We start from the raw sequence: 27,966 nt of genomic DNA on the forward strand, positions 1-27,966 counted from the left end.
CATTTTTTTATCGTGTAGAAAAAGCAGCACACTGTTGAACTTGTGCTTATCACAGGGATTAAATGTGAAGTTAAACTTTGCTACACTGACAGAAAGAGGAGATTCACTGGCCCAGCCCACTCCAAGCAGGCTGCATGTGGCCCACAATATAAAATGAGTTTGACATCCCAGCTTTATACTGTATATAAACGATGACATACTGTACTGTATATCATTTTCTGTTGCTTAGGGGTGTAGTAGTAGAGGTAGTACTTTTGTTTAATCTCCTAGGACTTCTTACCAAATCTCTCCTTTGGCTCCAAGAAGCATCCTGTCCACAGCTTTGACTGCACACTGCCTTTTTTAAAATGCTTTTCTGATGGTTTGATCTCTTGCTAATCCAGTGCACATGTTAAAGTGTCCTCAGGTGACCAGCAGGCCACCCTAAATTGCCTTGATTGGATTGGAAGCGCGTGCCACTGAGCTGGACCTCTCCACTATGTGCTGTTGAGGCTTTGTGGAGCATTTTAATGGCATGATCAAATTCTATGTGGTACAGACTGTCTAGGGCTCCAGTTTTGGAAAGGGAAACTTCAGTATTTTATTAGTCTGTTACTCATTAGCACTCATTAACAGATCTGTGTTTAGGCTTTGCACCCCTACACAAACCTCTCATCCAATTACAGTCACTTCTGGGTCCAAACAACTAACATGGTGGAGTCAGTGGGTACCAGCAGCTGTCAAATTCAGCCTTGTGAAACAGGTTGCTGTGAGTTAGTGGTGTGGGAGATCTCTTATCTGAGCGCATGCTGGATTCAATATTAGCTGCCTTAATGTGGACCAAATTGTCCATGACGGTGTACAAGACATAGTTTTTGGATTAAATTAAAGTATGTCAGTGAACTGGGTCTGTGCACACTGGCCATTCATGTGATGCGAATTTGACACCCTGTCGTTCCATATCATTAAAAAAACTCACATTTTTACCTTTCACACTTCAGTGGTTGGTGAGTTTATTACAGCTGCAGGACTGTCAGCAGACATTAAAATCGACTTTTTAAATTAACCCATCAAAATGAGCACAATAAACTCCACTAACTGACAGAGCAACACGGGCCAGACAGGAAGAGCAGAACAAGCCAGTTTATTGGTCTGTCTGTCCGTTTGTCCTTCCTGCTTGTCCCTGTGTCTGGCTGTCTCTGGCTGTCTCCTCCACTGTCGCATTCAACAGAAGGACGGATCACTATTAGGCAGGGAAAAACAGCGTAATGCGCCAGTCGGTGTACTTGAATTTCCTCTCGGTTGCACTATTTGGCAAAAGGAGTGAGGGGCGGGGAGAGAGAGTGAGAAGAGTGAAGGCGGCAGCAATACCACCGGAAGTGTGTCTCTGGAGTAAAATAAAGGCTTTATTCTCGCCTGTATGAAATTAAATAAAATAAATTGATAGGAAATTAGATTTTTAACATATGACAATTAAGAAAAAAACATACCTTTTTGAAATTAAATATAGAAGGACTATGAGTAACAGCTTCTACTTCTCCTTTCTTTAAATGCTTTTGATATGATTTGAATTTGCTGGTGTTGTAATAATGTTTTGTATGATTCAAGTTCAATATGTGAGTGTCTTTCCTATGCAACCTCAAAAAATGAAGAATATCATGTCTATGTCTTGCAAAGTTAACTATAACTTTTATCTATAAATTTACCTTTTCTTTTTCTCAGACTACTTTTTTCCATAGAAAATTGACGTTGTTTCCCCATAAAGCTGCAATTTCTTCCTTGTAAATTCTCCCGTTTTTTCCCCTTAAACTTTGTCATGAATTTACTTAGTTTTTTTTCTCAAGTTACCAATTTTTTCCATAAATTTGGCAGATTTCTTTTCTTATGACTTTTCCTGTTTATTTCTTGTAAATGTGGCAGTTGTTTTCTTACAAATTTGCTTGTTTTCCCCTCATACATTTGTCTGTGTTTTGTTGTAAACGTTTTTCTCATAAATGTACCATTCTTCTTCTAATAAGTTTGCAGATTACTTATAAATGTTCCCTTTTTTCTAATGAATCTGACACTTTTCCACATTCATATTCCTACATTTTCTCCCTAGTGTGTCAATTTCTTTTACTTCTCTTATAAATTGGCCTTTTCTCATAAATGCGGCTGTTTTTTCCTGCAAATTTGCTTGTTTTTCTCATACATGTTCCAAAAACAATTCTTGAAAATTTGTCTTTTTCTACTAAATTTTCTAGCTTGGTCTCTACTTGTCCAGCCTCTAATTTATAGCTATTTATTTGTTTTTAATTCCTCCAGTGTCACCAATAACTTCGTCACAAAACAGCTGTTTGTTCGTTCGCGTGGTTAAAGTTTTGCGCGTCTTTCTTTTGGGCGCTTTTATTGTGAAAGGCTTGTGCGGAAACATGGCGCCTGGCCACCTTTAGCTTATCTCTTCGTGGTGAGATGGCCGTGGAGTCTCAGAGGTTCCTGTGAAGTCGAAACGGGCTCTGTGGACAGACAGCAGGAGGCGAGAGAAAGTCCCTCGTTAACGGTCCTCTTCGGCCTCCGTGTTTTAAATAATATCAACGGTAAGACGGAAACAAACATGCACGTGTCTGCTAGCTAGCTAGCTAGTTAGCGCGCAGGTAAACAAGCAGAAACAAAAACACCGTGAGCGCTCGTTTTGTTGGTTACGTTCTCCCGCCGAGGGGGAGGGGCGGTGGGAGCAGCAGCGGCAGACTGGGTTAGGTCCGTCTGCCGCTGCTGCTGCTGCCTTTCTGTCTGGGACACTGCTGCCTTTTCCGCAGAAATGCCTTTCCCGGACGCCCCCTTGTCTTCCGCAGCTCCGAGGCCCCTATCCGCCCCTTTCTCCTCTCATCTGGAGCTGTAAATAATAGTGAGTATAAAAGAAACAGAGCAACATGGCTGACGCTGGCCCTGCAGAACCTGCTTGGTCGTTTTGTCAGTGCAGATGATGACTGTATGATGATTATTGTGTACATAATTCTTATAACTGAGCAGGTTAGCTCGATGCTCATCAGACTCCCTTGCAGAGAATAAAGGAAGAGGTGTGGGGGCTCGTGCTGCTGCTGCCATGCTGCAGATTAAAAACAGTGTTTGTAAGTCAGCCTCTGGGTTTGCTGCATTGTCTCAGTCAAATGCAGCCAATAAAGTAATTGGTTTTGCATGTTACTGGAAGCGGATTTGAATCCTCCAGCCTGATGGTAGCTACGCCCCCCTGTGCCAACTTGTACCCAAATCAAAGCAAAGGTCACTTGGAGGCTGGTCCCCCAGGTGAAGCTGCAGCTTACCTGCTGGTGCTTCCCTCACTGAACAGAAAAGCAGTAAGGTTTGGGAGTGAATGTGTATTTTTCTCTTTGTCTTTTTGTTTTCTTAGCATCCCAGTGGATGTTAAATATTTTATTTCCCAACGCTGCTTTTTTGTGTAATCTGAAGGTTACACCGATTCTACCTAACACCACCTACTAGTTTTTCTATTTCTATTTTAATTTTAGCCTACCTGTGTCTCTCTCCTGTTGTTTATCTGCGTATTTTTGCACTAGTAAGCCAGTCACTGCACCTCCTCCTCCCTCTTCTTTTTCCATTTTATGTCAGGTTCCAGACCTCCAGTGCTGAAAAATGAAGCAAACACCCCCCCGCAGTTCCTCTAATGGCCACTGGAGGCTGGCTCCAACAGTTGTTAAAGCTGTTAAAATGGCCAACTTCACAGTTTACAAATTTTCTTGAAGCCAGTGGTGTCGTGGTTACTTTGAGCACTTGGCAAGTGAAAGGTTGCTAAGCTCAAAGCTAATCTGCTTTAAGGTTGGGAAGAGAGTAAAACTGCAAAATCAAACACGCTGTGGTGATCCCTTGTGGCAACACAGGAGCTGAAAAAAGGGGGTTATATTGTGGCTCCATTGGTTAATTTGCCCTTATGCACAACAAAGCCACAGAGACCCAGCATCAGTCACAAGCCGGGAAATAAAGGAAGAGCTGAAAGCAGCGGTTTAATATGTTTGTCATAAATTTTAAGCTATACCTGCTGTTGTGAAGGAAAGTAATGAAATCTAAAATATGCAATTTCATTACTCGCATATTTTGCAGTTTCATTATTACCAAAATTAACATTTATTATTATTTGTAAAAAACAGATAAAGGTGGCAGTGTGTGTTAATGCTAAAGTAAAATACTAGAATTTCACTCACCAAAACTAGAGCACATACTTCTTGGATGGACTGTACCTCACAGTGAGCCGTATTATTATATGTCAGATATTTTTATGAAAAGACACGCTGAGAGATCCAGTTCAGTTTACGTGAAGTCCAGCAGACAGTCGGCAGCTACAACCACCTGTTTCAGCATCCACCTGTCTGTCAAAGAGACCATGCCCCTAACTTTAAACCTCAGCAAAATCACAACAGGTGACTTATATAAATGTTATATAGACTGTATAGTTGGCAAGCAGGTGGAAAATATCCATAAAGACCAAAACTGTTTTATCAGGCTGCAAACATTTTAACATGATGGTCTATGAGGATTGACTCTGTTGTACCCAACCTCTAGTGGGCATTAGAGGAACTGCAGTTTGTGACACTTCCATGCTACATCATTGTTATCATGGACAATGATGTACATCATTGTCAGTGATACTTTTAGTCAATAACACAAGCTGCCAGAGGTCAGTGATAATCATACAGGCGACCTTCTGGTGTTTATTAATGAAAGAAAACCAGTTAAAAAACATGAAGAAAATGAATAAGTTATATAAAAGTCAACATAATAAGAAGCTAAATGAGTGGCTATGCCGTCAAGGACACCAGAACACCAAGCCTGCCAAAAACCTTTTTGAGCTCAGTGTTACATTGTTTAAAAGCACATGTTAGGGAAACTCTAGATTTATTTTACTTTCTGAATCACGACCCTGTTTGGGCAGTGCTGGGACTTGATGTAATCCAGATGTTTTGGGAGGTGAAAGAACCCCAGAATTCCTCCATAGATTTTTCTAGTCTGGGTTTCCTTACGGTACCCCGACAGAGTGTGTGAGTACTCGTATTACGGTTGTTGTGGAGACGGATCCGTCACATTGCGGGGATGTGCAGCTCTTTCCAGTCCCTGTGAGCTCAGGTGTTAAATCTTTAAGGCTAACACTTGGTTACAGGTTAAGCTCGGGAATGTTGTCAGCCCCGATGGGGTAATTCTCCAGGAAATGAATGTAAGTGAGCTATGAGTTGGACCGAATGACGCCGATTCGTTGCTGTCCAGATTTCCTCTTCCCCTCAGGACGGCAGATGACTAATCCTGTGTTGCTCCAGGCAACGAGAGGAAAATCACCACCAGCTGCAGCCAAGCACTGCAGAGCGTCTCTGGTGTTTCTGGTGGGTTAGTCTCCTCTGCAGGTGAGCGGGAGCGTGTTTGAACATCTGCTCTGCTGATAAAACCATCAGAAAACCTGTTTTTCTTTCCTCGCTAGTTCTGCTGCCCAAACCATCTTTTCTCTTATTGTGAAACGTGTGGTGATGGATCAACCCAACGAGTGAGCAATCAGCAGTGAAGGGAGTAAAGGAAACATACAGCCTCTGAGGCCGGTTTCACAAAGATAGAGCTTGATTATGGTTTATTTAAAACGAATAGAATACCATCGTACTGAAAGAACACTGCTGCTTTCCTCGGGAGAAAATGTTGGTTAAAAGAAGAGGAAGCTCACAGGGAACGCTTAAAAAGATTAAAATGGTGCTGAGGTTATGTGGTGGTGGTTTTATTTATTTTTTCTGTGGATAGATCATGAACAGGATGTCAGCAGTCAGATTCGGGCAGTTTCGTAGTAAATCATGGTATTAATTTTTGCTAAAGTGGGCGTTTATAGAGATTCACAATGGCTCATTCGTCTGCAGAAGTATACAGTGTGGAAACCTTTTTAATCTTATTAAAATGAGTAAAACATAATTAAAATAAAACCACACAGACACGTTAAATGTTCTGCTCTTGGGCAATGTTAAATAAAATGTAGTATAAAATCAGACTGTTTGTAAAAAAAAAAAAAAAAAAAAAAAAAGTCAACATCTGGCTTGTTACCTCGTTAGCTCTCACGCATCTGTTATTTCGCTGATAGCCTCAAAATTATATGAAATTTCAAGGAAATTTGCAATAATGATGTAAATAGGTAAAAACAAGAAGATGGCAGTGGAGTTCAGTCGGGGCAAGTCTTGAAGGTGTAGGTTTGAAGTCTTGAGCATAGTTGAGACAGTGAGCAGTTAGGGGGTCAGATGTGATACGTAACACCCCGCATACAGATAAATAATACACTGCAGGCCCTCCTCCCAGGCTCCACTGATCAATAATTGAAGTCTTATGTTCAGGACATGAAACCTGCTCTCTCTTTTCCAACGTGAGATACAAGGTGCAGCGTGGCCTGTTGCCAGTTAGGAAAAAATATGTAATATTCAAGAAAAAGCTTTTGTAGTGCACGTGTAGAGGTAGGTCTTTAATTCTAATTACTGATTTGACCAGTTCCCGCCTGATAGCGGATAAGTGAGCGCTTGTGTTGTCAGTTTTCAGATCAGGATATCGACTAAAGATTTCACAATCTTTCGTCATCTTCAAGTGTTTGACAGTCAGGCAGTGTGCCGTGTCTAATTTAGGCATGCCTGTGAGCAAGGCGGTTAACCACTGACTGGTTGTTCTGGCAGAAACCGAGTTTGTGTGTTGGTTCTAGCTCCCGTCTGATGAATAAAACAAAGTTAAGAGGGTCTGATAAATATTGCAGCCTGCGATCAGAGTTCAGGGCCGATGCTCAGTTTGGATGGCAGATTCATCTCTGTCCCTTAAACCTGTTCTGAATATCCTCTCCCTCACCTGGAATTGGCTATAAATCAATAAAAACTGAGGGAACAGGTGTGCTTCGAAGATGGCTGTCAAATAGAAGACTTCTAGTAACTACCAAATTTACAAAACTTTCACTGGTGGATTTTAATTACGCGTTTAAGTGAATTTGTTACAGTTTATCACAGAAAATTTGTTTGAAGTACCGACTTACTACAATCATTTCAGGCAAGATCCATTGACATGCTTCTTTTTATTTAATATTTGGGGGTTTTGTGGCCGTTTATTTTTCTTTAAAGGCGGTATTGAGATTGTTTGTGGGTTGGCTCTGGCTCTTGGGTGTGTCCTGATGCTTTTGCCTGAATGTAATCTTCCATATTTTGTCTAGATTTCACTTTTTAAGGTTTTTCTACTTTGTGATTTGTTTTTATTCGCGATGTTCTGCAGTCATGCAGATGTTGTCGGGTCTGTTGTGGTAAACTGAGAGCCGAGCCCGAAGGGAACGCTGTCAATTTACTGGTCGATCTGCATTCCTCCCCTCACTCTGTCACACCTTAACAGAGAGAGAATCTAAATATGAAGATGTTTTTGTGATGTGATCACAGCATGGTGCTTCATTATGACCCATGTCATTTACTGTAATATTAAAAACATTTAGGGTTATTTTCTGAGTTAATGCGAGAAAGCCGTCGGTGCTGAATAATTGTTTAATGAAGTTATTTCTGTCACAGGTTTGAATCTGGTTTTGCTGAAGAGGGTTGAGGAAAACGAGCTCCAGGTCCTGGAAAGCGACCTGCTGAACCTCTCATCAACTGTGCTGAATACTGCAGACCGGGTAACCACTGCACAGCCTCATTAACCGCCTCAGTTTGTCTCTACTTTTAGATAAAATGAGTGTAATTTTAAAGCCATTATGTGATGATAATTATAACACTAATTGTTCGTTGGGTCTTTGTGGGTTGATGATGCACATTCAGTCGTGTGTAAAAGAAAGTTTCCACAGGACTCTCTGCAGCTCTGTGAAAAACTAAGTGCGCCCTGTGATTCAGAGGCTTGTAGACTCACCTCTAGCAGCAGTAACCTGAAGTAATGTTTGACTATTAGTCCCTCATGTTCTTGTGGAGGAATTTTGACCCACACTTCTTATGACGTTGCTTCAGTTTATTGATGTTTGCAGGCATTTGTTGTTTCACAGCTCTCTGAAGGTCCCACCACAGGATTTCAGTCAGGTTGAGGTCTGGACTTTAACTGGGCCATTGCATCACCTCGATTCTTTGTCAGCCTTTTTTTTTTGTTGGTTTGTTCCTGTGCGCACCTGAGTGCTCCAGACCAGAAAACTCACAAAATATCCAGTTTTGGACCATTCTGTTTTTGATTAACAAGGCCTGGCTGCTACTTACCTTCCTTATTCCTATGCAAGCACTTAGGGTGAATTTACTTTTTCACAGGACTGTAAGCTCGGCTGACTGACATCCAGCAAAGACAACAAGTTACTCTTACGGTATTTAACAGAAATTGGTGGTTTTTTTCTGTTTTTTTTTTTGGTCATTTCTGACATTTGACATAAAAATGTCTCTTAATCCCAAGGAAATGAAACCCCAATTTAATAAAGCTTGTTTTATTATTATTATTATTAATAATCATATTGGTGATTTGAAGTTTCTCTTTAGTAGAAAGTGGGATGTTATTTCATAGATTTGGACCACACTCATACTCAGCTTCACATGTAAGAACACATCAGTTGTGTCCCATCATCTTTCTGATTCTTATGTCTGAGATCTGGTTGCATAATTGTGTGCTTATTAAACATTTTGTCTTCCGTGAACAATACAAATGAAAACAGTCACGGTATCAAGGTGCCGAGCCTCTAGGTGTAAGTGTGTGCACCGTAGATAAAAAGCTTAAGGAGGGAAGAAAAGACTAAGGCTGTGTGCGAGTGGGTGTGTGAATGGATGAAGTGTGTAGTGATTTGAGCTGAAGGAAAAAGTGCAGTATAAAAATGTCAGTTCACCTCTTCCTCCCAGTGCACATAATATTTGATACCAACATGTTCTATGTATGTAAAGATATGTGCATGTATACAGGCCATAGTAGTCAGCACAGCCTGATCAAGGAGTATTATATTTGGTATTAAAATGTTTAAGCAGTTAAACGGGGTCAGAGTTAGGAGGTGTAATCTCTGTGTCTGATCAGTTGTTGAGTTCCCCCCTGCATCTGGTCTTTGTGCCCCACCAAGCTCTACTTGTGTTGGACCTGTATGAATGGAAAATTCCCAAAACAGAAAGGCTCTGACATCATGTTTTGTTGATCATGTACAAACATTTTCCACCACTAGATGTCAGTAAAGTTGCAGATAATAACTCCTCTGTGCTTTTTTTTCTTTTCTTTTTTTTTTTGTCCTTGGCAGGTTTGAGCTGTAGCTGTGTGGCCGGGCAGCCTGGCTGCCCCCCTGCCTCCAGATGAATGAAGAACACTCCGGGACACAGAGACACAGCTGATACAGGTCAGGACGCCCTCACTGCCCCGACACACACTGCTGCACAGAGATAGTGTTTATTTTCTGTTGAATTTCCAGTCAAGTCCAGTGTGTTAGAAATGAATGCAGATAATTGACCAGTCTTAATCATACCTCGTAAGACCTGTCAGTCAAATCCAAAGATCACAGATTGTGATGGCTGTAGTGGCGACTTAGAGATACTGACAACTGCAAGCAGCAGTGATGAGTAGCCATTCCTGTTGTACTTTTAATGAACTCAGCCTGAGTGGTGCATGCATAGCTGCTGCACTGTGGTGCAAAGTCTCTGTGGGCCACACAGCCACAAAGAAATTGACAGTCATGCAGAAGTGCGTGACAGTGAACTCGAAGCTCTGTGCAGACCTCACTGTGAAATGATGAAATTCATGAACCTTTGACACAAGTGGATCCTAGCAGCCTTAGAGACTCACAGAAACTATAACACACCTCTTTGGGTTAGACGTGTTTGGATCTCAGAGGGTTCGTTCATTTAAAATCTCCTTGAAACTTGCTGCAAAGAGAGAGTCCAACATAACCAAGTGTTTACTTTTGAAGCCCTAAGCTTCGGTCACTGTGTTTAAATGTCTCAGTGTTCACAAATTAAAGGCTAATGTAGCCACTGAAGAACACGGGCTGAACACGAGGGGGGGGATGTGGAAGGAAGGCGAAGTATCCAGAAAGAATCTGTGCAGAAATGACCCTGGTGGCAAGCTTTGAAGTGACACCACTGTACCAGCCTGATTTTATCATCACATTTGTAAAAAAACAAAAAACAAACAAAAAAGAGACGGTTGATTGTGAAAAGTAGTTCGAAACAGCAGTGTTGAAGGGTTAGCTAAGACTTTATGATGTAAAAGCAGTGTAGGATTCTAGCCTACTTAAATTAGGGAACAAAAGTGGAACGATATCAGCTGAACACAAGTGATCATCACATTTTCTTCTTTAGGCTACGTCCACATGTACATGGGTATTTTTGAAAACGCAGATTTTTTTCTATGCGTTCGGACCTTTTGCCACATGTAAACGGCACTGAAAACTGAGATTTTTTTAAAACTCCTGCCAGGCTGGAGAACTCAGTTTTTGTGTTCTCATGTGGACGAGGAATACGGAGATTTAGACACACAACGTCAAAGGTGTGCGCCGTTTTTGACGTCACGCTGTGGACCACGAGATGAATTTCTTTAATGGTGGATAGAGACAAGATACTGTTGCTGTTATTCTTACTATCTACAATTTTACACGCTTACATATACACAGGCAGTTACTGCCCCTCCATTTAGAAAGACAGAGGGGGCAGAGTGAACTTCGGACGTGGCTTCTACGTTCAACACAGATGCGCTCACACCCCAAATTCTGATCTCTGTTTTGAATAATTAAATTAAAAAAAATAAATCTGTGTATGCTGTAGTGCTGGGCGATATGGAAAAAATATTTATCACGATATGAATTATTTTATATCACGATAACGATATTTATCACAATATACCACCTGACCTGTGGTCATCTGGAAAGTATGCAGTCTTTAAACAGCGAGTGGAGAGGGTGCAGTCTTTGATTTGAGTTACTGTAAAGCATGTCGCAAATCCGGGTGCACGTAAAGCAGCACCATGTTGCGAAACCACAAGACAGAGTTTCTTTGCAAAAAATATCATTTTTTTATACTTTATTTTCTCTTGCATAAAGTTAAGAGTATGTATAGTGAGAAGACAACACTAATATATTTGCACAGGCTATTTAACCCTTTAAGACCTACCATAGAACCAAGTCCGCCAGAGCTTATCTTTACATTTATTTATTTTGAGTGTCTTCATAGTTTTATTTTTGAGATACACAAATTTTTATATACTACAGGAAAAATGAAAATAAATAAATGCAAATTTGCAAAAACACAGCATGTGCATCAAAATAAACTATTTACAACAGTGCAATTTGACTTCTAAGCATCCCAGAAATGATACAGAAGAGCATAAAGTCAAACATGACTTTTAAAAATACCAACATAGACTTTGAAGCTTAAAAAACTACATTTTCCGCAAAAATGACGTCACTTCCGGTTTCGGACAGGTAATGGCGGACATAAGATAGTTCGCGCTGACTTATATTCCAACGTAGGAAGTGTTATGAACAGCTGATCGGATCGGCAAAGCCTGTTTCTGGAATATTGTGTTTTTGTTGCTGGAAGTGCTTTTTATGCAATTTTTTGCAAAGCTATATGTGGAAGAAAACCGTGACCTAGAGCAAGCTAATGGAATAAGATGTAAGTACAACTCCTACGGTTTCATATGCAAAAAAAACATTATTGTGCTACCTTACGTGGTTGCAGTTCTACAGGGATTTAAAAATAGTTAGGGAAAACGGAGTTTGCCTGCTCCGACCGGTTGTAAAGGGTTAATGATATATTTTATGTAATAATTTGTAAAATTCGGGTTAGAAACGATGGAAACGATAGAAGACAAATGGCACGATAGACACTTTTCTATCGTCCACACGATATATATCGTCATATCGCCCAGCACTAGTATGCTGTATGCATTTTGCTCTTTCCTAAGTTGCGAGTCTACAACCAAAATACTGTCCTTAGTTATTCATATTTGAAATGATGAAGGCACTTGAAAAGTAACACCAAATTAGCTCCCTTTCCAGAAAAACAAAAAACTTTTCGGAAGCACTTAAAGTTTTGTGAGGGTGCAAAACCCTGTTTACTTATTCCCTCCCAGGCTTCTAGACTTCTGATTGGCCAACATTGCGTTTTTAGTGTTTACGTGTGGATGGAGATATTTTTTCAAAACTGCACGTGTGGACAGAATTTTTTTTTTTTTTTAAACGAAAATGGAAAATCTCAGTTTTCAAAAATAACCATGTACGTGTGGATGTAGTCTTAGTTAGCCCGTTTTTATAAGTGTAAAACACTAACAGTAGTTGATAGTAGTAGCAGGTTTATCGTGTACACTGGATCGCCTCTGTATTTATGTATTTGTGACATCTTGAAAGCACAAAACTGCCCAATGCTTTGGCCTGATGGAGGGTCGGTGTGTTCAGGGGATGATTTACTTTGAATTAGTAGACATGTAGATATTTAAAGGACATCTGTCCTTAAATAAATACACCTTTACAGATAGATATGTCTTTTGTTTTGTTGGTTTGCCATCTTCTGGCTATAATGCAGTATTTGGATGGTTCAGTTCTAATCGAATGTGATTTATTTATTTATTTTTTTGTCCAGTTTTAACAGCATTAGAGCAGAAACACCAGTTTTCTTTCAGAGGAGGTTGATGAAAGCTCAGAGCTGATAATAACTGTGGCTTCCCGAGTCTACATCAGAAGGTGTGCTGTTTGTTACAAAGTGATGCGGCAGTATGTGAGTCAGTGCCTGGGCGTTTTTCCACCCTAATTCAAATGTCTCTAATAAAGGCGAGCAGTAACAGGAAATATCCAGGACTTGCAGTAAATAGGCTGGAACACATAAAACCATCACCATTTTATCTGAGCAGGAAGCTGCCGTTTGGTAAATGATCTGTATCGTGCGTTTCTCCTCAGGGCATGCAGGTGTTTCTGCCAATATGATGAAGAAAAAGAACCCGCACAAGTGAGTAAAGACGCGCTGCGGCTCATTTATTTTTTATTCAGCCTGAATATTTGCTCCTGTGTGCAGCTTTTTAAGGGCAGAGAGCATTGATTGTATTGTTTTGCATAAAGGAAGCATAAGAGCAGCCTCGGCCCGCCCACCAAAGTCCTGTCACAGCCTCGACGCAACATCGTTGGCTGCCGGATCCAACACGTCTGGAAGGAAGGAGGAGGACATGTGATCTGGAAAGGAACTGTACTCGACCAGGTAACCAGAGGCTTCTATAAACTGTCCAATCATATGTCACCTCATTCTGTCTGTGTACACCTGAGCTCACTTTCTTCTGTATTAAAGATATAAAAGAACAATGTGACCACTCTGATACCACCAATTTTGAAGCTTCAGTGTTAACCTTTTGGCAGCTGCCATGTTATTTTTTTGATAGCCAGAATTGACCTTAACTGGAGCTAATGCTGGCTTGCTTGGTGAGCATTGCACAGAGAGATACCTGCAAATAAAATACTTGGATTTCACTCACCAGAACGAGAGCACACTAATGGGTGGTCTGTTTGTTATTTATTAGTTAGTTGCTAGTTACTTCCGAGGTAACTGCAAGACAGAAACTACAAACCCTATAGAGAGGTGTATTTCAGTGACTTGAATTACTTAAGACGGGTGGGCAACTCCAGGCCTCAATGGCTGGTGTCCTGCAGGTTTTAGATCTCACCCTGGGTCAATGTACCTGAATCAAATGATTAGTTCATTACCAGGCCTCTGGAGAACTTCAAGACATGCTGAGGAGGTCATTTAGCCATTTAAATCAGCTGTGTTGGATCAAGGACACATCTAAAACCTGCAGGACACCAGCCCTTGAGGCCTGGAGTTGCCTACCCCTGACTTAAGGTAACGCCCAACAGAGAGGTAAAGCATTTCCTACCTTACATAATTAATTAGTAAGCTATTTAAAAAACTGCAGTTTTAGGCACTTGGCCCTAATTTTTCTGTTGCTGTCATATTATTAAATATTATTATGATGTTACTGTTGCATTAATTTATGAGGTTGTGTGGACACAAGCACAAAAATTGGGTATTTGTGTCCCACAGGTGCCTGTGAACCCGTCTCTCTATCTGATAAAGTATGATGGATTTGACTGTGTTTATGGTTTGGAGCTTCATAAAGACGAGAGGGTTCAGGGACTGGAAGTGCTCCCCGACAGACTTGGTAAGGCTGAACATAATTTAAACCCTTTTATTTTTCTTTTTTGTCTAAAGGTGCTGACACAGCAGACATGTAAACAAGTAACATGAATCGTGATTTCATTTTGACCCCATCAGCTAAGTCCCGTCTGACAGACGTCAACCTGGCCGACGCCATGATAGGTAAAGCGGTGGAGCACATGTTTGAGACGGAGGAGGGTCCGAAGGAGGAGTGGAGGGGTATGGTGCTGGCCCGGGCTCCCATCATGACCAGCTGGTTCTACATCACCTACGAGAAAGACCCTGTCCTGTACATGTACCAGCTGCTGGACGACTACAAAGAAGGAGACCTGCGCATCATGCCCGACTCTAGTTAGTGAAATTCATTTTTAAAGAGACTCTGCTGAAGCATTTGGATCATATTTGGATATGTTGTCCACATTAAAGGCCATTTTCTGTTTAAATAAAATGAAAGTGGATTCTAAATTCTAAATTCTAAATGAACTATTCTAAATTTTCCAATATTTCTGCTTTTAATTTCGTCTAAAAGTTGTGCTGCACAGTCTCACCTCCATGCATTATACATACATTATATATAAATTGGTTAGCTGCAGTTGTTGGGCAGCAAGTGGCTTTTGGGAAAAACTGTCCATCGCCATTCATGCTGTTCTTATTCATAGACCGTAAAAAAAAAAAAAAAAGCACTTTTATCAAAGCTGCTGGCATACAACTAGTTTTTGTAAAGTAATCTTGAAGGATTACTTGTGTGAAGGGTCAGATTTACCCCTAACAGTAACCTAACCAAGCATAGTACTGTGCAGAAGTCTTGCTTCAACCCTAATTTATTTATTTATTATTTTTAACTACATGGCTTTTAAGGAGGCAGACTTTGTTTTGATTTTTGAAAAAGCGGTCTTCAGCAGTCGTTCTTCATCTCCAGGCTTTTTGGAAATCTTTCAGGTTTTCTTTTGACATTGGATACTTTTTCAAAGATCTGAAAAAGACTATAGACACTAGATAAACAGTAACTGAACATCATGTCCTTGAGAAAAGGAGGAATAAAATCCAGCAAAGACCTGACACGTTATGTTAGATATATATCTGGAGCTTCAGTTGTTTCATCTGCTGTTCACTGAAGCCTCATCAGAATTGATTTAAGTGGAAGGATGGCTGTCAAGAAGCCATTGTTAATGAAGGGAAACGGGGAGAAAATGCTGAGGTATGACACATTACACAAGAACTGAGCTGAAAATAAGTTGCAACAGCTATGATGGAGTGATGAATCTAAATTTGAAATATTTTGGTTCAACTTATTGTCAGTGTGTACAGAGAAGGTTGGGAGAGGTACAACAGTGAGTGTCTTAAGCCATGTAAAGCATGGTGGATCCTCTGTCATGGTTTGCAACTGGACATCATGGAATCATGAATCCAGAAAAATACCATTAGATTTTGATCCACCGTGCAATACCATCTGAAAAGCAATGATCCCAAACACACTGCCAATGCAGTAAAAGGATTGGCACATGGATAGAGAAACACACAAAGGAACATTATCAGTCACTATCAGGCCTTCCCTAGAGTCCGGCCTAAACCTGACCCAACCAGTAAGTGAGAATAAAAAGCCCATGGAAATGAAACTATACAGCAGATGGAGAAAAAGTAAAACTAAGTGCAAAAATAAATGTCCAAATAGACTTCATGTCCACCCCTATTAGCGGGAGTTTGTAGGTGGAACAGTAATTTCTGTCTCAGTGTTGGGACCGATTTAAAACGATAACCTGTGAGTTATGGTGCAACCTCAACATTGCAAAATGGGGTAAAACCTTAAAATGCAAACATGTTGGTGAATCTGTAACATTTTTATCTATGTAAGAAAACAAACAAACACACACATCTGTTTTAGCACCTGTCTCACTTTCTCCTGCAGACGACAGCGTCCCAACAGAGAGGGAGCCGGGCGAGGTGGTGGACAGCCTGGTGGGTAAACAGGTCGAGTACGCCAAAGAGGACGGCGGCAAAAGAACAGGCATGGTCATCCACCAGGTAGAGGCCAAGCCGTCCGTCTACTTCATCAAGTTTGACGATGACTTCCTCATTTATGTGTATGACCTGGTCAAAACTTCGTAAGACTCTGTGGATTTCCTGAAGCTCACCCAAACCCAGTGCGATGGAAAGAAAATGCAGCACACGTGGAGACATCTGGAGCATTTAACCCGGACTTGTTCTTCGGACCATCAAAGATGAAAATAAAGACTGAAAAGAAGATTTTTCATAGCGGAAAATGAGAAGAAAGGCTGTTTTTGCGAGTCAACTTGTTTCTCTGCAGGAACGTTTAAAATGGGAAAAAAAGACCTCCTTTAAACCCTTAAAATAATAGGAAAAAGTTACCTTTAATAGGTCTAAAAGCTTTTGAAGCCCTGTGTTACATTTCTGGAAAAAAAGAAAGTTATATAAAAGATCAATTTTAGATTAGAAAATAATACAACATGGATTAGATTCAAGAAGAGGCTTCTTTTTTTTTTTTTTTTTTTTTTTTTTTTTTTAAACTAAACAGCGATCTAGTGAATAGATCAATAGTAGCCACCTCTTTTTTGCTTGAGCATTTAAAGATTCTTCTGGAAAGATTTCTGTGCCATGTTTTCTACTTAAGCTCACCTGGCCACAGAAAAACAAGCAGACTCCCAGTGAAGAAATGTAGCCTGAAGCCGGTTGTTGGAAGGGACTTGACTTGAAATCAACAAATCAAACAGACAGAAGATGATGATGATGATGATGATGATAAAGAAGAAGAAGAAGGATTCTTGGACTGGAACATTTCCAGTCACAATGAAGGAGGACTTGGTGTTTGGACTCAGACGCCACATCTCAGTGTTGACAATAACTTCTCCATCTGCCTAGCATTACCATGTATGGAAGCTCATTTCTGCCATGATTAAAAAATACTCATGCTAAAGGCAGTATTACAATATTTCTAAGTAAAAATCATGACGTCCTAAATCCGAATAATCAGATAGTTTTGAAGGGTACCTAGATGCGCCCTTTGGTATATGCTCCACTGAATCATGAATTCATACATTCGCATTTCTGTGTGAATATACAGAATTTGTAGTTCAGGCTCTGTTGGCCAGTAACAAAGGTAAACGGAACAAAGCAAGCGAGGATTGTCTGACAGTGATTTAACTTTTATTTTTTTTTATTTATATGCAGATAGAACATGACAGCCAGAAATGCTGGTTGTTCCCAGGGGTTAATTCAGCAAATATGTCCAAAAACATCCAATCATTTTCACAATTTTAAAAGTTTAGTTAGTTTAGTTGTTTAAAGAAAATCTGAATCTGAATCTTGACTATTTTTTTAGGTTCATTTCCGACATGAGTTTTATTTAATATTATAAAGTTTTACAAACAAAGCCAAAAGTATTCACTTATTATGTTGATGTTGAACTAAGTAAACAGTATTTCATTTTAAGATCAGATTAAATAATACTTTCACTTGCTAGCTAATATTTAAACGAATGATTTACCATCCTTGCTCAGTGAGATAAAATCTTTGCCTTTAAAACAGGGTCATGTCTCATAAGTCTGACTAAGCAAGGCTTTTATTGTTGGTTTGTTTTTGTTTTATTTAAATGGTCATTTTTTTTCTTGGTACAAACGGGCTTCCATACTCCAGAATTCCATAAGACAGGAAGTGAAACAAACTGGTTCCATTTTGACAGTTTAATGTCAAAGCTGGACTTTGTAAAGGCCTGGAAACCGTTGGCCCAAACTAAACGCCTTCATCAAAGCCGGATGGTTTGGTGACATCTCTCTGAAAAAGGAACTGTTGAAAACATCAAAATGACCTTTGGAAATATCCCAAACGCCAATTTGTGGCCCATCGGATTGGATGAAGGAAAAACTACATTTTTTGTTTGGCTCTTGTACAGAGGAAACCAAGGTTATTTTCATCACATTGTGCGCTACTCACACAGGCTCCATGTTTAAAAAAAAAAAAACCTCATCTAAAATCTCAAGCAGTTCTAAACTGTGTTTTTAAAAAAAAAAGAAAGAAAAAAGTTATTTGTTTTTGTTCCTTTTTTGTTTTCGTCTTTGCCAAAAGTCCCCCTTCCTGTCGTGAGGTTGTTTGATGTTAAAGATGATTGGACAGCTTTTTTTCCTGTTTTTTCTTGTGATATCACTAAAGCCTTTGAATTTACTCTCGTGTTGTCTTTTCTAAGTCGTCAAAAAAAAAAAAGGAAAAATGGGGCAGAGAAAACGAAACTGAACCATGGCCAAAGCCCTTTCTGTCCTTTTGGAGTTTGTTTAAAAAAACAAAACAACAAAAAAAACAACTTGTCATGGACAGCAGGCAAACACCTGGCTGTGCCACTATTCATGGAAAAACAGACTTTGAGAGCAGAAAGCCTGACTTAATGCTACTTAAACCTGAAAGGTTGGAGGCGTGAAGAATGCTTCCTGGACACTTTGTATTGTGTGTTGGACTTTTGAAGTCACCAGAACGCACGAGGACAGACAGATTTGCTGTAGCACTACAGTCATGTTTCCAACCTTGAAACCATCGGTGAGACCTGAAACTTTTGTCAAGAGCGTTGGGAGCCTAAATCCGGTTCACTTCCATGTTTGGCTTGATAACATTATAACTGAAAATATCCCAGTTTGTATTTACACACAAACCAAAAGATCACAGACTCCTCGTGGGCAGATCGGATCTTCTCCTGGACATCTTGGAAAGCGCTCACGAGGTGATCCGGTCTGCTTCACAGCATGTATGCAGTAAGAGAGGACACAATCGGTCGTGTTTAGTATATAAAGAGATTAACAGCCAGTGAAGGTTTGAATTTGTTTTGTCACAGATGTACTTTTTATTTTATTTGGATTTACTCCAGACTGAAGGTTTTCTAAAAACTACTGTTTATTGTACTTATTTGAACTGAAGTTAAAGGGAACCTATTCTGTTTACTGCTACTAGAGTCACTTTGTGTGATTCAGAATTCAAAATAATCCCTAAAAAGCAAGCAAAACATCATTTATACTGCAGATTTCCCTCCAGGAGGAAGCACGATGTGCTGGTTCTTGCCAAACCTCTGTATAGGCTGTGAATTTTAGCATGGGAAAAGAAAAAACGAGCAACAATAGCATAGTAAAAAATTATGAAACTCATAAGTTAAATCCATAACATACAGATTCAATAAAATAATTGAAAGCTTAAAATAAAACAATCATAATCAACCTTGCTTATCTGAAACAAACAGTTTTAGCTCTTCCCCTTTTGTTCTGAATTGCCCCTCCCCCTATACAGGTGGGTGGGACTTCTGTTGTCAGATGACCATATTAGGGATATCCACTCTCTCTGACTTCATGCAGAGCCAAGAGTAGAAAAAAAAACTGAGTTTAAAGCAGTCTGAAGTTTAAACTTTTGCTTCAGATTTATAAACAATAATGGTTTTAATAAGAGGTGCCAATATAACATTACTGACAATGATCATAATCAGTATTTAAAAATAACATTTTTATTGCATCACAAATGCACATATGATAATATCTTAATCCAGGCTGAGGGTTTGCAGTTTATTTACTACTGCAGAAACAGCTCAACTGTTGTTGGCGTTTCTGTTGCCATGGCAACTGCTCACTAATTGCGTTGCCCGCACACACACGCACACACACACACACACACACACACACCTCCCAAAGACAGACTGAGTCACTTCAGAGTCAAATCCTGAGGTGGTTTCTCAGGATTTGACCTTCTGCCAGCTGCTCCGTGAGCGCCTGTGCATCTGATCGAGTCTGTGCAGTTTGATGCTGAATTGTAGGTGTACACCTGTGACGAAAAAAAAAAAAGGAAAAACATAATAGGTTCCCTTTAAAATACTTGAGTCTGTTCTGAGTCAGTGTTTCGTCATTCGGCTACATTTGTGGGATAAACGGGGATCTCCTACAGGCTGCTGTCAAAGCCGGTGAACTCCAGACACGAGGGCAGCTAGCTGAGTTGATTGCACTGTTCAGGCTGTTTGTAACGGTGGAAATGTGCTTGGATGCTTTGGCTGAATCGATGTACAGAACAGTTTTTCTTTGTGAAGCCTTCAGTGTGTGTACTTCCTGTAATGTAGTTAGTTGCAAAGGCAGATTAAAGCTCTTATTATTATAACCGCTCTTTAAAAAAAAGAAAAAAGAAGAAGACAGACCCTCTGTGAGGTCTGTAAGTCTCTGCACTTGTGTATCTGTTTTGTTTTTCATTGAAAAAGAAGTATGATTGTGATCATCTCAGCCGGCACTATTTTAATCAGTTAACTAAATAACGCGTCGTTGCTAAGACTCGACTCCCAGCCAGGTTATGTCGGTTCATTTTTGCTCTTATTATGATACCAGATTATTGTGGTTAATGTTGGAATGACATGGGCCTTCTATCATCCTTTTGCCTTGTATTGTTTGTTTTTGTATGTTTAAAAAAATGTATGTTAATAATTTTTATTGTTAATGGAAAACCTGACACGGTGTGCGTTGTCTTCTTTCTGCCATCGTCCATTTTCAGGTGATTTAGAGCTCAGACTGAGTAATGAGGGTGTAGTGCTCACATGCTCCCATGTGATTTAATCATAGTTCAAACAAGGGCAGAGTACTGTTTACCCAGAGAGCTACATGGCCATTTCATATATTTTTAAATCATTTTATTTTATATTTTTCACTCTGAAATATCAAATATGAATCAAATAGTCTAGCTCTTCAGATTGAACACAGAATGGTTCGTGTAGCTTGGTAAGTCACAAGAGATGTTATAGTTTTCTTCTCAGTTTAGTTTTTTGTTTGAAAGCTTTAAGTGGTTGTTTTAGTTTTCGTATTATATGGAGGTCTGTGAAGGATATTAAAATATATTACTTTATATGCTCACCATAAACTTATAGTACACCTTGCTAGTACTGGGTTGAGCCCCACTTGCCTTCAGAATTGTCTTAATTCCTCATGGCAGATTCAGCAAGGTGCTGGAAACCTTCCTCAGAGATTTCACTCCATATTGACATGATGGTGTCACATGACTGCTACACAGCCATGATGTGAATCTCCTTTTCTGCCAAAGGTGCTCTACTTGAGTACAAAGAGCTATATGTCATATTCCAGAATCCAGTAAACTGGGATCATTAAGGGATGGACCTGGTCAGTAGTAACACTCAGGCAGGCTGTGGTGTTTAGATAATGCCCAGTCAGTACTAAGGGGCCCAAAGTGTACCAAGAAAATATCACCATCACAGCACTAACATCAGCCTGAACTGTTGATACAAGGCAGGATGGATCAATGTTTTCAAGTTTTTTTTGCCAAAGTTTCCTGTTCTTAGGTGACAGGAGTGGCACCCAGTGTGGTCTTCTGCTGCTGTAGTCCAGAGATGCTCTTCTGCATACCTTGGTTGTAACGAGTGGTTGTTTGAGTTGCCATTGTCTTCTGGTCTCTGGTATCAAGAAGACATTTTCTACTGTCGTCCACTGGATATTTTCTGACCGTTCTCTGTAAAACTTGGAGATGTTTTTTGGGGAAAATTCCAGCAGGTCAGCAGCTTCTGATAAATTCAGACAGCCTGTGTGACACCAACAAAGATGCAAGTCAGGTAAATCACCTCTCTTCATCACTCTGATGCTCGATTTGAACTTCAGCACCTTGTCTTCACCATGACCGAATGCCTACATGCATTGAGTTGATGCCATGTAATTGATTTATAATTATATCTGGGTTAACAAGTAGCTGAGCAGCTGAGGTTTGAATCAGGACTCCTCCTTGGTGTGCGGTGGCAGTTCTAATTGGTACTATATATCCAACCAATCATGCTGTTGTTTTCAAGGCAGAAATTGATTTCAGAACAGTTTTTTAGTATCAGGTTGTAAACATGTTTATTTTAACTGTGGACTCATTTACTTTTGGAGACAGCCTCCAGTGGACACTAGAGGAACTGCAGTTCTGGTACTTCTATTAAACAGCAGCTGCTTCAGACTTGAGGGTTTAAAGCCCCACCCCTCTGACATGTGAAAGAGGAAACAAGTGTTTCCGTTAGAAGTTTGTAAAAGAAAGGAAGTCAGCATGAAACTACATTAACCACAAATTACTTATAATAACTAGACACTCTTTAACTCATGAGTCAAATAGAGTAGAGATGTATGTAAATATAGCATGAACATTTTAAGCATTCTCCTTGCAGTGTTTGATTAGCTCTCTTAAAATACACAATTTATAAAGTCCTTGTTTGCTTATGGAATGCTGAGCAGAGAAAACTTTTGTTCATACACCAAAAACCACAGGGCGGGTTAATTTCAGAGTGACTTTAATTTCGCTTTGCCACTGAAAAAAAACGAAACGTGGAAACAATAAATAACACAGAGTAAAATCAACCTCTGAAATGCAGTAAACAGTAAGCAGCCACCTGAACTTCTGAGGAGAGCAATGATGATAAAAAGAGTCAGCGGGTGATAAAGATCAGCTGTTGTGAAATCGCAGCTGTGACTTTGGTTTCCATTTACACAAATGTATACCAAAACACCACGTCTCATTTTCTTCAGATAAAAAAAGCTTCAGCAGCACATCAGAGACAGAAAAGCCCTGGAAGAAATAATGCGCTGAAGCTGTTTCTCATGCGCTTTAAACATCTTCTGATTGATGTTTCTAACCGTCACTGTCTTACCAAAGGACACTTTGGTATAATAACCAGCAGCAGCCTGGTTATTCATCCAACAGAAAATCACTTAATAACACCTCAGGCTCCAAAAGTCAGTCAATGTGTTTTTACCAGCAGGAGAAAACCAAAAATACTAATAAAAAAAATTACTGAATCATTATTAAACTTCCCTCTACTTGGTTTGGAAAACAAAAAAATTGCCATGATATAAAAAAATTACTGAAAATCTCAAGCTTCAGCTCACAGTTTATTCCCTCCGTCGTCCTGTAACAGGCCAGAATGCTATGAAAATATCTCTGCTATATAATCTTTCTGTACAGGTACGTTTCTCACACAGCGCGGCGTCCCTCTGTGTGTGTTGGCACTGAGGCAGGCGTGTCTGTCATCAAGGATGCTTTCTGTGCCGGTCAGTCGTCGATGAAGGTCAGCCGGCCCGGCCCCTCGTTCTTCATCCAGCGGCGGTACCGCTTCATCCTCGTGTCGGTTGCCATCTTCACCTTCATCTCCTCCTCCTGCTCTTTTCTGTACACCTGAAAGACAAAGACATTTTAAGCTAATGTAAGGAAATGAACAAGTATTAGCTAAATAATTTAGCACAGCAAAAATAGGATGGAAATAAAAAACGTAATGGCACAAAATGTCCCAGCAGGATCCTCGAAGGGCTAATATATTGACAGAGGATGCAGTATCTGAAACCATAAGCCTGTACCAAAGCTCTTCCCCATCACAGCTATTGGGTCTAAGAACTTTTCTGATTCTGCACGGACAAAAGAGGTGAAGCTGGAAGTAGGAGCTACAGGTAGGTTTGTTTCTGACTGGTCAGGAGTAACTGCTGAAAGATGCTGACTACACAACAACAACATGACTGACTTCTGGAAAGCTGCCACACTCTTAAGGCATTTACACATCAGACACGTAAAAGACGCTCACGCAGACAACATAATTTTACTGGATGAATTTGCAGCGATCTGAATAAACTAATCCGGCCTACCACCGGTATGCAATGGCCTTTATTTTGAAGGTTCAGTCTGGCTAGTTCCATTCCTTTCTGTTAGGTGATTCCCTGATATCATTAAACTGTTTCTAATCTTTCATCTCACAGTTTGATGGATATAGAGCACCACTGTCTTAGACTGCAGCTACTGACTGTAGTCTTAACTCCACCTGCAGCAGGTGGAGACCTGGAACTGCTATGCAGAGCTCCCTGAGGCTGCAGAGAAGGACAAGGTCCATCATCACCAGCTGCAAGTCTGCAACATCTGAAAGACCTGCGGTCAAACTAACACCAGCTGCCTTTAAAGGATGGAGCTGATTAGCTTTTATTCATAAATTAAGTAAGGAAGAAGAAACTAAAAACGCACCAGGAGGATCCAAGGAGGAGGCTTTAGGAGGGAAGAAGCAAAAGAAAGAATTGACCGCGACCAACCTCGAAGTTTTCTTTGATCCAGAGCTGTTTGTCCAGGAAGGTCTGCTTGGTGCTTTCCTCCAGGCGGTCAAACTGAGTCTGGGACAGCTTCATGTACCTCCTGAGGATAAAGCAAGGTGAGAAACTTCTAAACATGTTTCATGTCATTCATCCTGGCATTCATATTGTAGCTTAAGCCTGAGCTGACCTGATGATGTAGAGCTTCTCCTCAACTCCATACTCCTCTCTGCAGATGGTGAAGCGGTACACCCAGGAGACGTACCACGCCACGTAGTTGGTCAGGTAGTACGGGAAGAGCACGATCTGACACAGCAGGATGTCCGACAGGTTGGGCTTCTGGTAACCCCCTTTGATGTCTATCTTGTTTTTGATGATATCGCGGATCACCTCCTCCTCCTGCTCCCGGATCTCCTCCTTGGAGCGTCGGTTCTTGCCTTTTTCCTTGGTGCGGTTGAGGAGGCCTTGCTGCTTGGCGATTTCTGTGGCCTGGATGCGGTACTTGGGAACGGTCATCAGGTAGTTGATGGCCTCGTTGTAGCTGCTGTGCCAGCTGTAGTACTGCAGAGAGATGAGAACGGTTTTGTAAATAAGTCAGGTGATGTTCAGCAAACCCTGAATATCACCTGGCTTACTCAGTATGCGGTCTTACCTGGAAGATGGAGATGGCACAAATGGTGACCAGGACGACAACCCGGACGTCCACTTTGGGAGCGAGCCGTCGGCGGTAGTAGGCATAGTAGTGCTGGTAGTACTCCTCGGGGTGGTCCAGCATGTAGTCGTAGTCCCGCCGCGTGTCCTCATCCTGCACACACAAAGAGCAGTAGGTTTTAATTCCTCCAATAATTAAAACATCTATGAAAACTGAGTTTGTTAATCCTGAATGAGGGAAACACTGGTTTTCTGTCTTAGGAGAGCTAACAAACTCTGGGTCAAATGCTGGTTTCCACTCATCCTACTCTTCTCATGCTGCACTGCATTTTCTCTGTCAGTCAATATAAAGCATAGAGCACATTAACTGGCAGAAGTTGGTTAGTTATCACTGTATTTATTACATTTAATGTGACCACTTTTATAATTTTATAATCTGACAGATTGCTGGACAGTAAATGTATTACTTTGGAATAAAATAAAGCTACACCACCCGTCTTTCTAACTCTTTATCAGCCAGTTCTCCTGCACTGAAAAATTTACTGTAACAATCAATTCATCACCAAAGTGTTTTGTCAGGTGGAGGTCCGGACTCTGCGCAGGGCAGTCAAGTTCTTCCACATCAACCTCGCTTTATGCACTGCGCTGCGAAGTCTGCGCTGCGAAGTCTGCGCTGAAGCACTGAGGGTTCCTTTCACTTGCATCCGACGGTTTGCATCAAACTGGGTGATGTAAGGCTTGGATGAGGCTGCTCAGCCATGGAAACCCATTCCATGAAGTTCTCTACACGCTGTTCATGAGTTAATCTGAAGACCACATGAAGTTTGAAGGTCTGCAGCGTTTGATGCTACAGTAAGTTGTTGATCTCTGTGAACTGTCCGCCTCAACATCCACTGACATAGCAGCGACTGGAACACTTGAATTCAATGATTCGGATGCGTGACTTTTGGCAATACAGCATACGCCAGTGGATAGAGTATAACGTGGAACAAATGATTAGTTCTTAAAGAATTACATTTTTTGTTCAAAGCAGCACTGAGGTCAATTACAGAAATAATTTTGAACTGTTCAATACATTTTATTTTACTCTTTTCTTTTTTTTACTGAACTTTATGCAATTGATGATTATGCTTATTAAACTTTACCTGCAACTCTAGACTCTGGTTGAATGTAAATGACAAAGGTATTGAATTTAAGATTACGTACTTTATCTCTATAGTAACCAACAATAAAATGAACAGCCGGATGAAGAAATGTCAGGTCTTTCAGCTCACGACTTATTAATAACAAAGTCAAGATGAACATGAGTCCTAAAAATACACGTATGTGCGACAACTTTTAAAAGTTTTGAACATGGGTGTAAATCAGCTATGAAATACATCATGTTTATGTGTGTGTCGGCTCTGATAATATTTAATGAGAAAAGTAAAGAATATTCATGTTCATGTGACTCATTCATGTGAAAATGACAGAATGCCGCATTATACTTCTGCTTTTCTTAAATTTGACAAGTGGTGCCTAATTTTTGTGTTTTCCTTTAACTAAAAAAGATATTTTTCACAAATTCGTTCATGGATGCAGAAATCTGTACAAACTGCTGCACAAAAATTCAAGAAATAAAGAGTCTGACACTCAAAATATTCGAAGAGATGACCTCTGGAAAGCCCAGTTTTTATAAAATCTGTTATCAGAAAATATCAGTGCTTGCATGTGTTTAATTTGTTTGTGCTCCTTGCTCCGCTGTCTGAAGCTTTTTACCACGTTATTACTTTTTCTCCTGTCATGCTTTAAAGATTTATTTTGTTTAAAAATCTTTTTGTACTGGGTTTAAAAGGAAATGTTTAAGAGGAAAACTTCTGTTTATAGGTTTGAATATCAACTCTATCCCAACTCTAAAGCACAAGTCTCTACCCCTCTGCAGACTTCTGGAAGCTGGCCAATCAGAGGAAAGTTAGCTTTTTGGACAAATGGCCTTAAAGAGACAGCTCTTTGCTTACAGGATTAACTGACCAGCATAAAGGCCCCATTTTTGGACTATGAATCATGCAAAGTTACTCTAGAAAAGTTCAAGGTTACAAATATGGAAATAAAAATAACTTAAAAATAGTAGGGCGCTTTTAAGATGGTCAAATATCAGAGGATATATTACAGGATCGGTAGCATAAGCTGAGTTCATGTCTATTTTAGGACTATCAGAGCAGTGAGGAATTAAACCTGCAGCACAATTTGAGGTAATACAAGATTGGATCAAATAGACATGATGGCACAAATAGTTCCCAGGTGGATATTACAATAAATGAAACTTTTATGAGAAAATTAAAGAAAAACACTGTAAAGCTTTCAAACTTCCCACACTCTCGGACGAACCTTCAACGTCTCGTATGCGGTCGCGATGAGTAGGAACTTGTTGTGTGCAAACTCCTGGGTGTCCCCCTCCGAGCCCGGCTCCCCCGGCCTGAACCGGTCCGGGTGGTACCGCCGGGCCAGCTGCCGGTAAGCTCGGGCGATATCCGACTTGGAGGCCTCCCGAGTGACGCCGAGCACGTCGTAGCACACCTCCTTTCCACAGTACAGACCCTCCACCAGCGCCGAGACCGCCGGCAGGGAGGACACGGAGAGGAGGAGCACCGCGAGCCGCCACCACGACTTCACCGCCCGCGGACAGCCGGAGCTCCGTCCGCCACCTCTCCGCTCCCCGGGAGCAGCCATCTCTGCCGTCTGCCTGCCTGCTGTCCCGTCGCTCACTGCTGACGACATCAAAACGAGCCGGAGCGGAAGGATGACGAATCAAAGATCGTTTGGTAGAAAGATGAAACCTCCTTCATTTCTATGATTAGTTCATTCAAGTTTTTATTTTTATTTTTAATTTTTATTTTTTTATTGGTTTTATTTTTCGGTTCCAGCTCTATAATGTTCCAGTTCTCTAAATTAAAATGCACAAATATATGAAATACTATTTTTTCTTTTTTGTTAAGTAGCTACAACACTTTGTCATCTTCATAAACCTCATAGTTTAATGGTTCTGGGACTGTCAACTGCTGCTGGTACGTCATGGACTTCCAGGTGAAAATATTGAGTGAAACTACAGTGAAATTATTATTTGTTGAAACAATTATCCAAAGATGAATTTGTTGACGCTCTTGTGTGGATGATGTGTATCTTTATTT

The 27,966-nt window shown here is 40.5% G+C and overlaps 2 protein-coding genes across 4 annotated transcripts; one reads left to right on the forward strand and one right to left on the reverse strand.

The window, feature by feature from the left end:
• The first annotated feature begins 2,383 nt into the window (after nucleotides 1–2,383).
• Nucleotides 2,384–20,558, forward strand: LOC100700539 (spindlin-1). Of its 3 annotated transcripts, none has more exons than XM_003440055.5 (8): nucleotides 2,385–2,555; nucleotides 7,518–7,621; nucleotides 9,194–9,289; nucleotides 12,839–12,887; nucleotides 12,998–13,133; nucleotides 13,971–14,088; nucleotides 14,202–14,435; nucleotides 15,991–20,558. In XM_003440055.5, the coding sequence occupies exons 3-8, from the start codon at nucleotides 9,250–9,252 to the stop codon at nucleotides 16,188–16,190; spliced, it is 777 nt and encodes a 258-aa protein (XP_003440103.1). In that variant the 5' UTR covers nucleotides 2,385–2,555; nucleotides 7,518–7,621; nucleotides 9,194–9,249; the 3' UTR covers nucleotides 16,191–20,558. The 3 variants fall into 3 exon arrangements, with proteins under 3 accessions (XP_005470565.1, XP_003440103.1, XP_005470564.1); XM_005470507.4 differs by lacking the exon at nucleotides 2,385–2,555 and adding an exon at nucleotides 2,603–2,863; XM_005470508.4 differs by lacking the exon at nucleotides 7,518–7,621 and having other exon boundaries at nucleotides 2,384–2,555.
• Nucleotides 20,559–22,357: 1,799 nt separating this feature from the next.
• dnajc25 (DnaJ (Hsp40) homolog, subfamily C, member 25) lies at nucleotides 22,358–27,571 on the reverse strand. Its single transcript, XM_003440181.4, has 5 exons — nucleotides 27,167–27,571; nucleotides 24,801–24,953; nucleotides 24,339–24,709; nucleotides 24,152–24,251; nucleotides 22,358–23,255 (listed from the first exon to the last, which is right to left on the reverse strand). Exons 1-5 carry the CDS (start codon nucleotides 27,554–27,556, stop codon nucleotides 23,133–23,135), a joined length of 1,137 nt encoding a protein of 378 aa, XP_003440229.1. The 5' UTR covers nucleotides 27,557–27,571; the 3' UTR covers nucleotides 22,358–23,132.
• Between the last annotated feature and the right edge of the window lie 395 nt (nucleotides 27,572–27,966).

The sequence above is a fragment of the Oreochromis niloticus genome, linkage group LG7 (genome assembly GCF_001858045.2).
Source record: "Oreochromis niloticus isolate F11D_XX linkage group LG7, O_niloticus_UMD_NMBU, whole genome shotgun sequence".
In the NCBI taxonomy this organism is placed as follows: Eukaryota; Metazoa; Chordata; class Actinopteri; order Cichliformes; family Cichlidae; genus Oreochromis; species Oreochromis niloticus.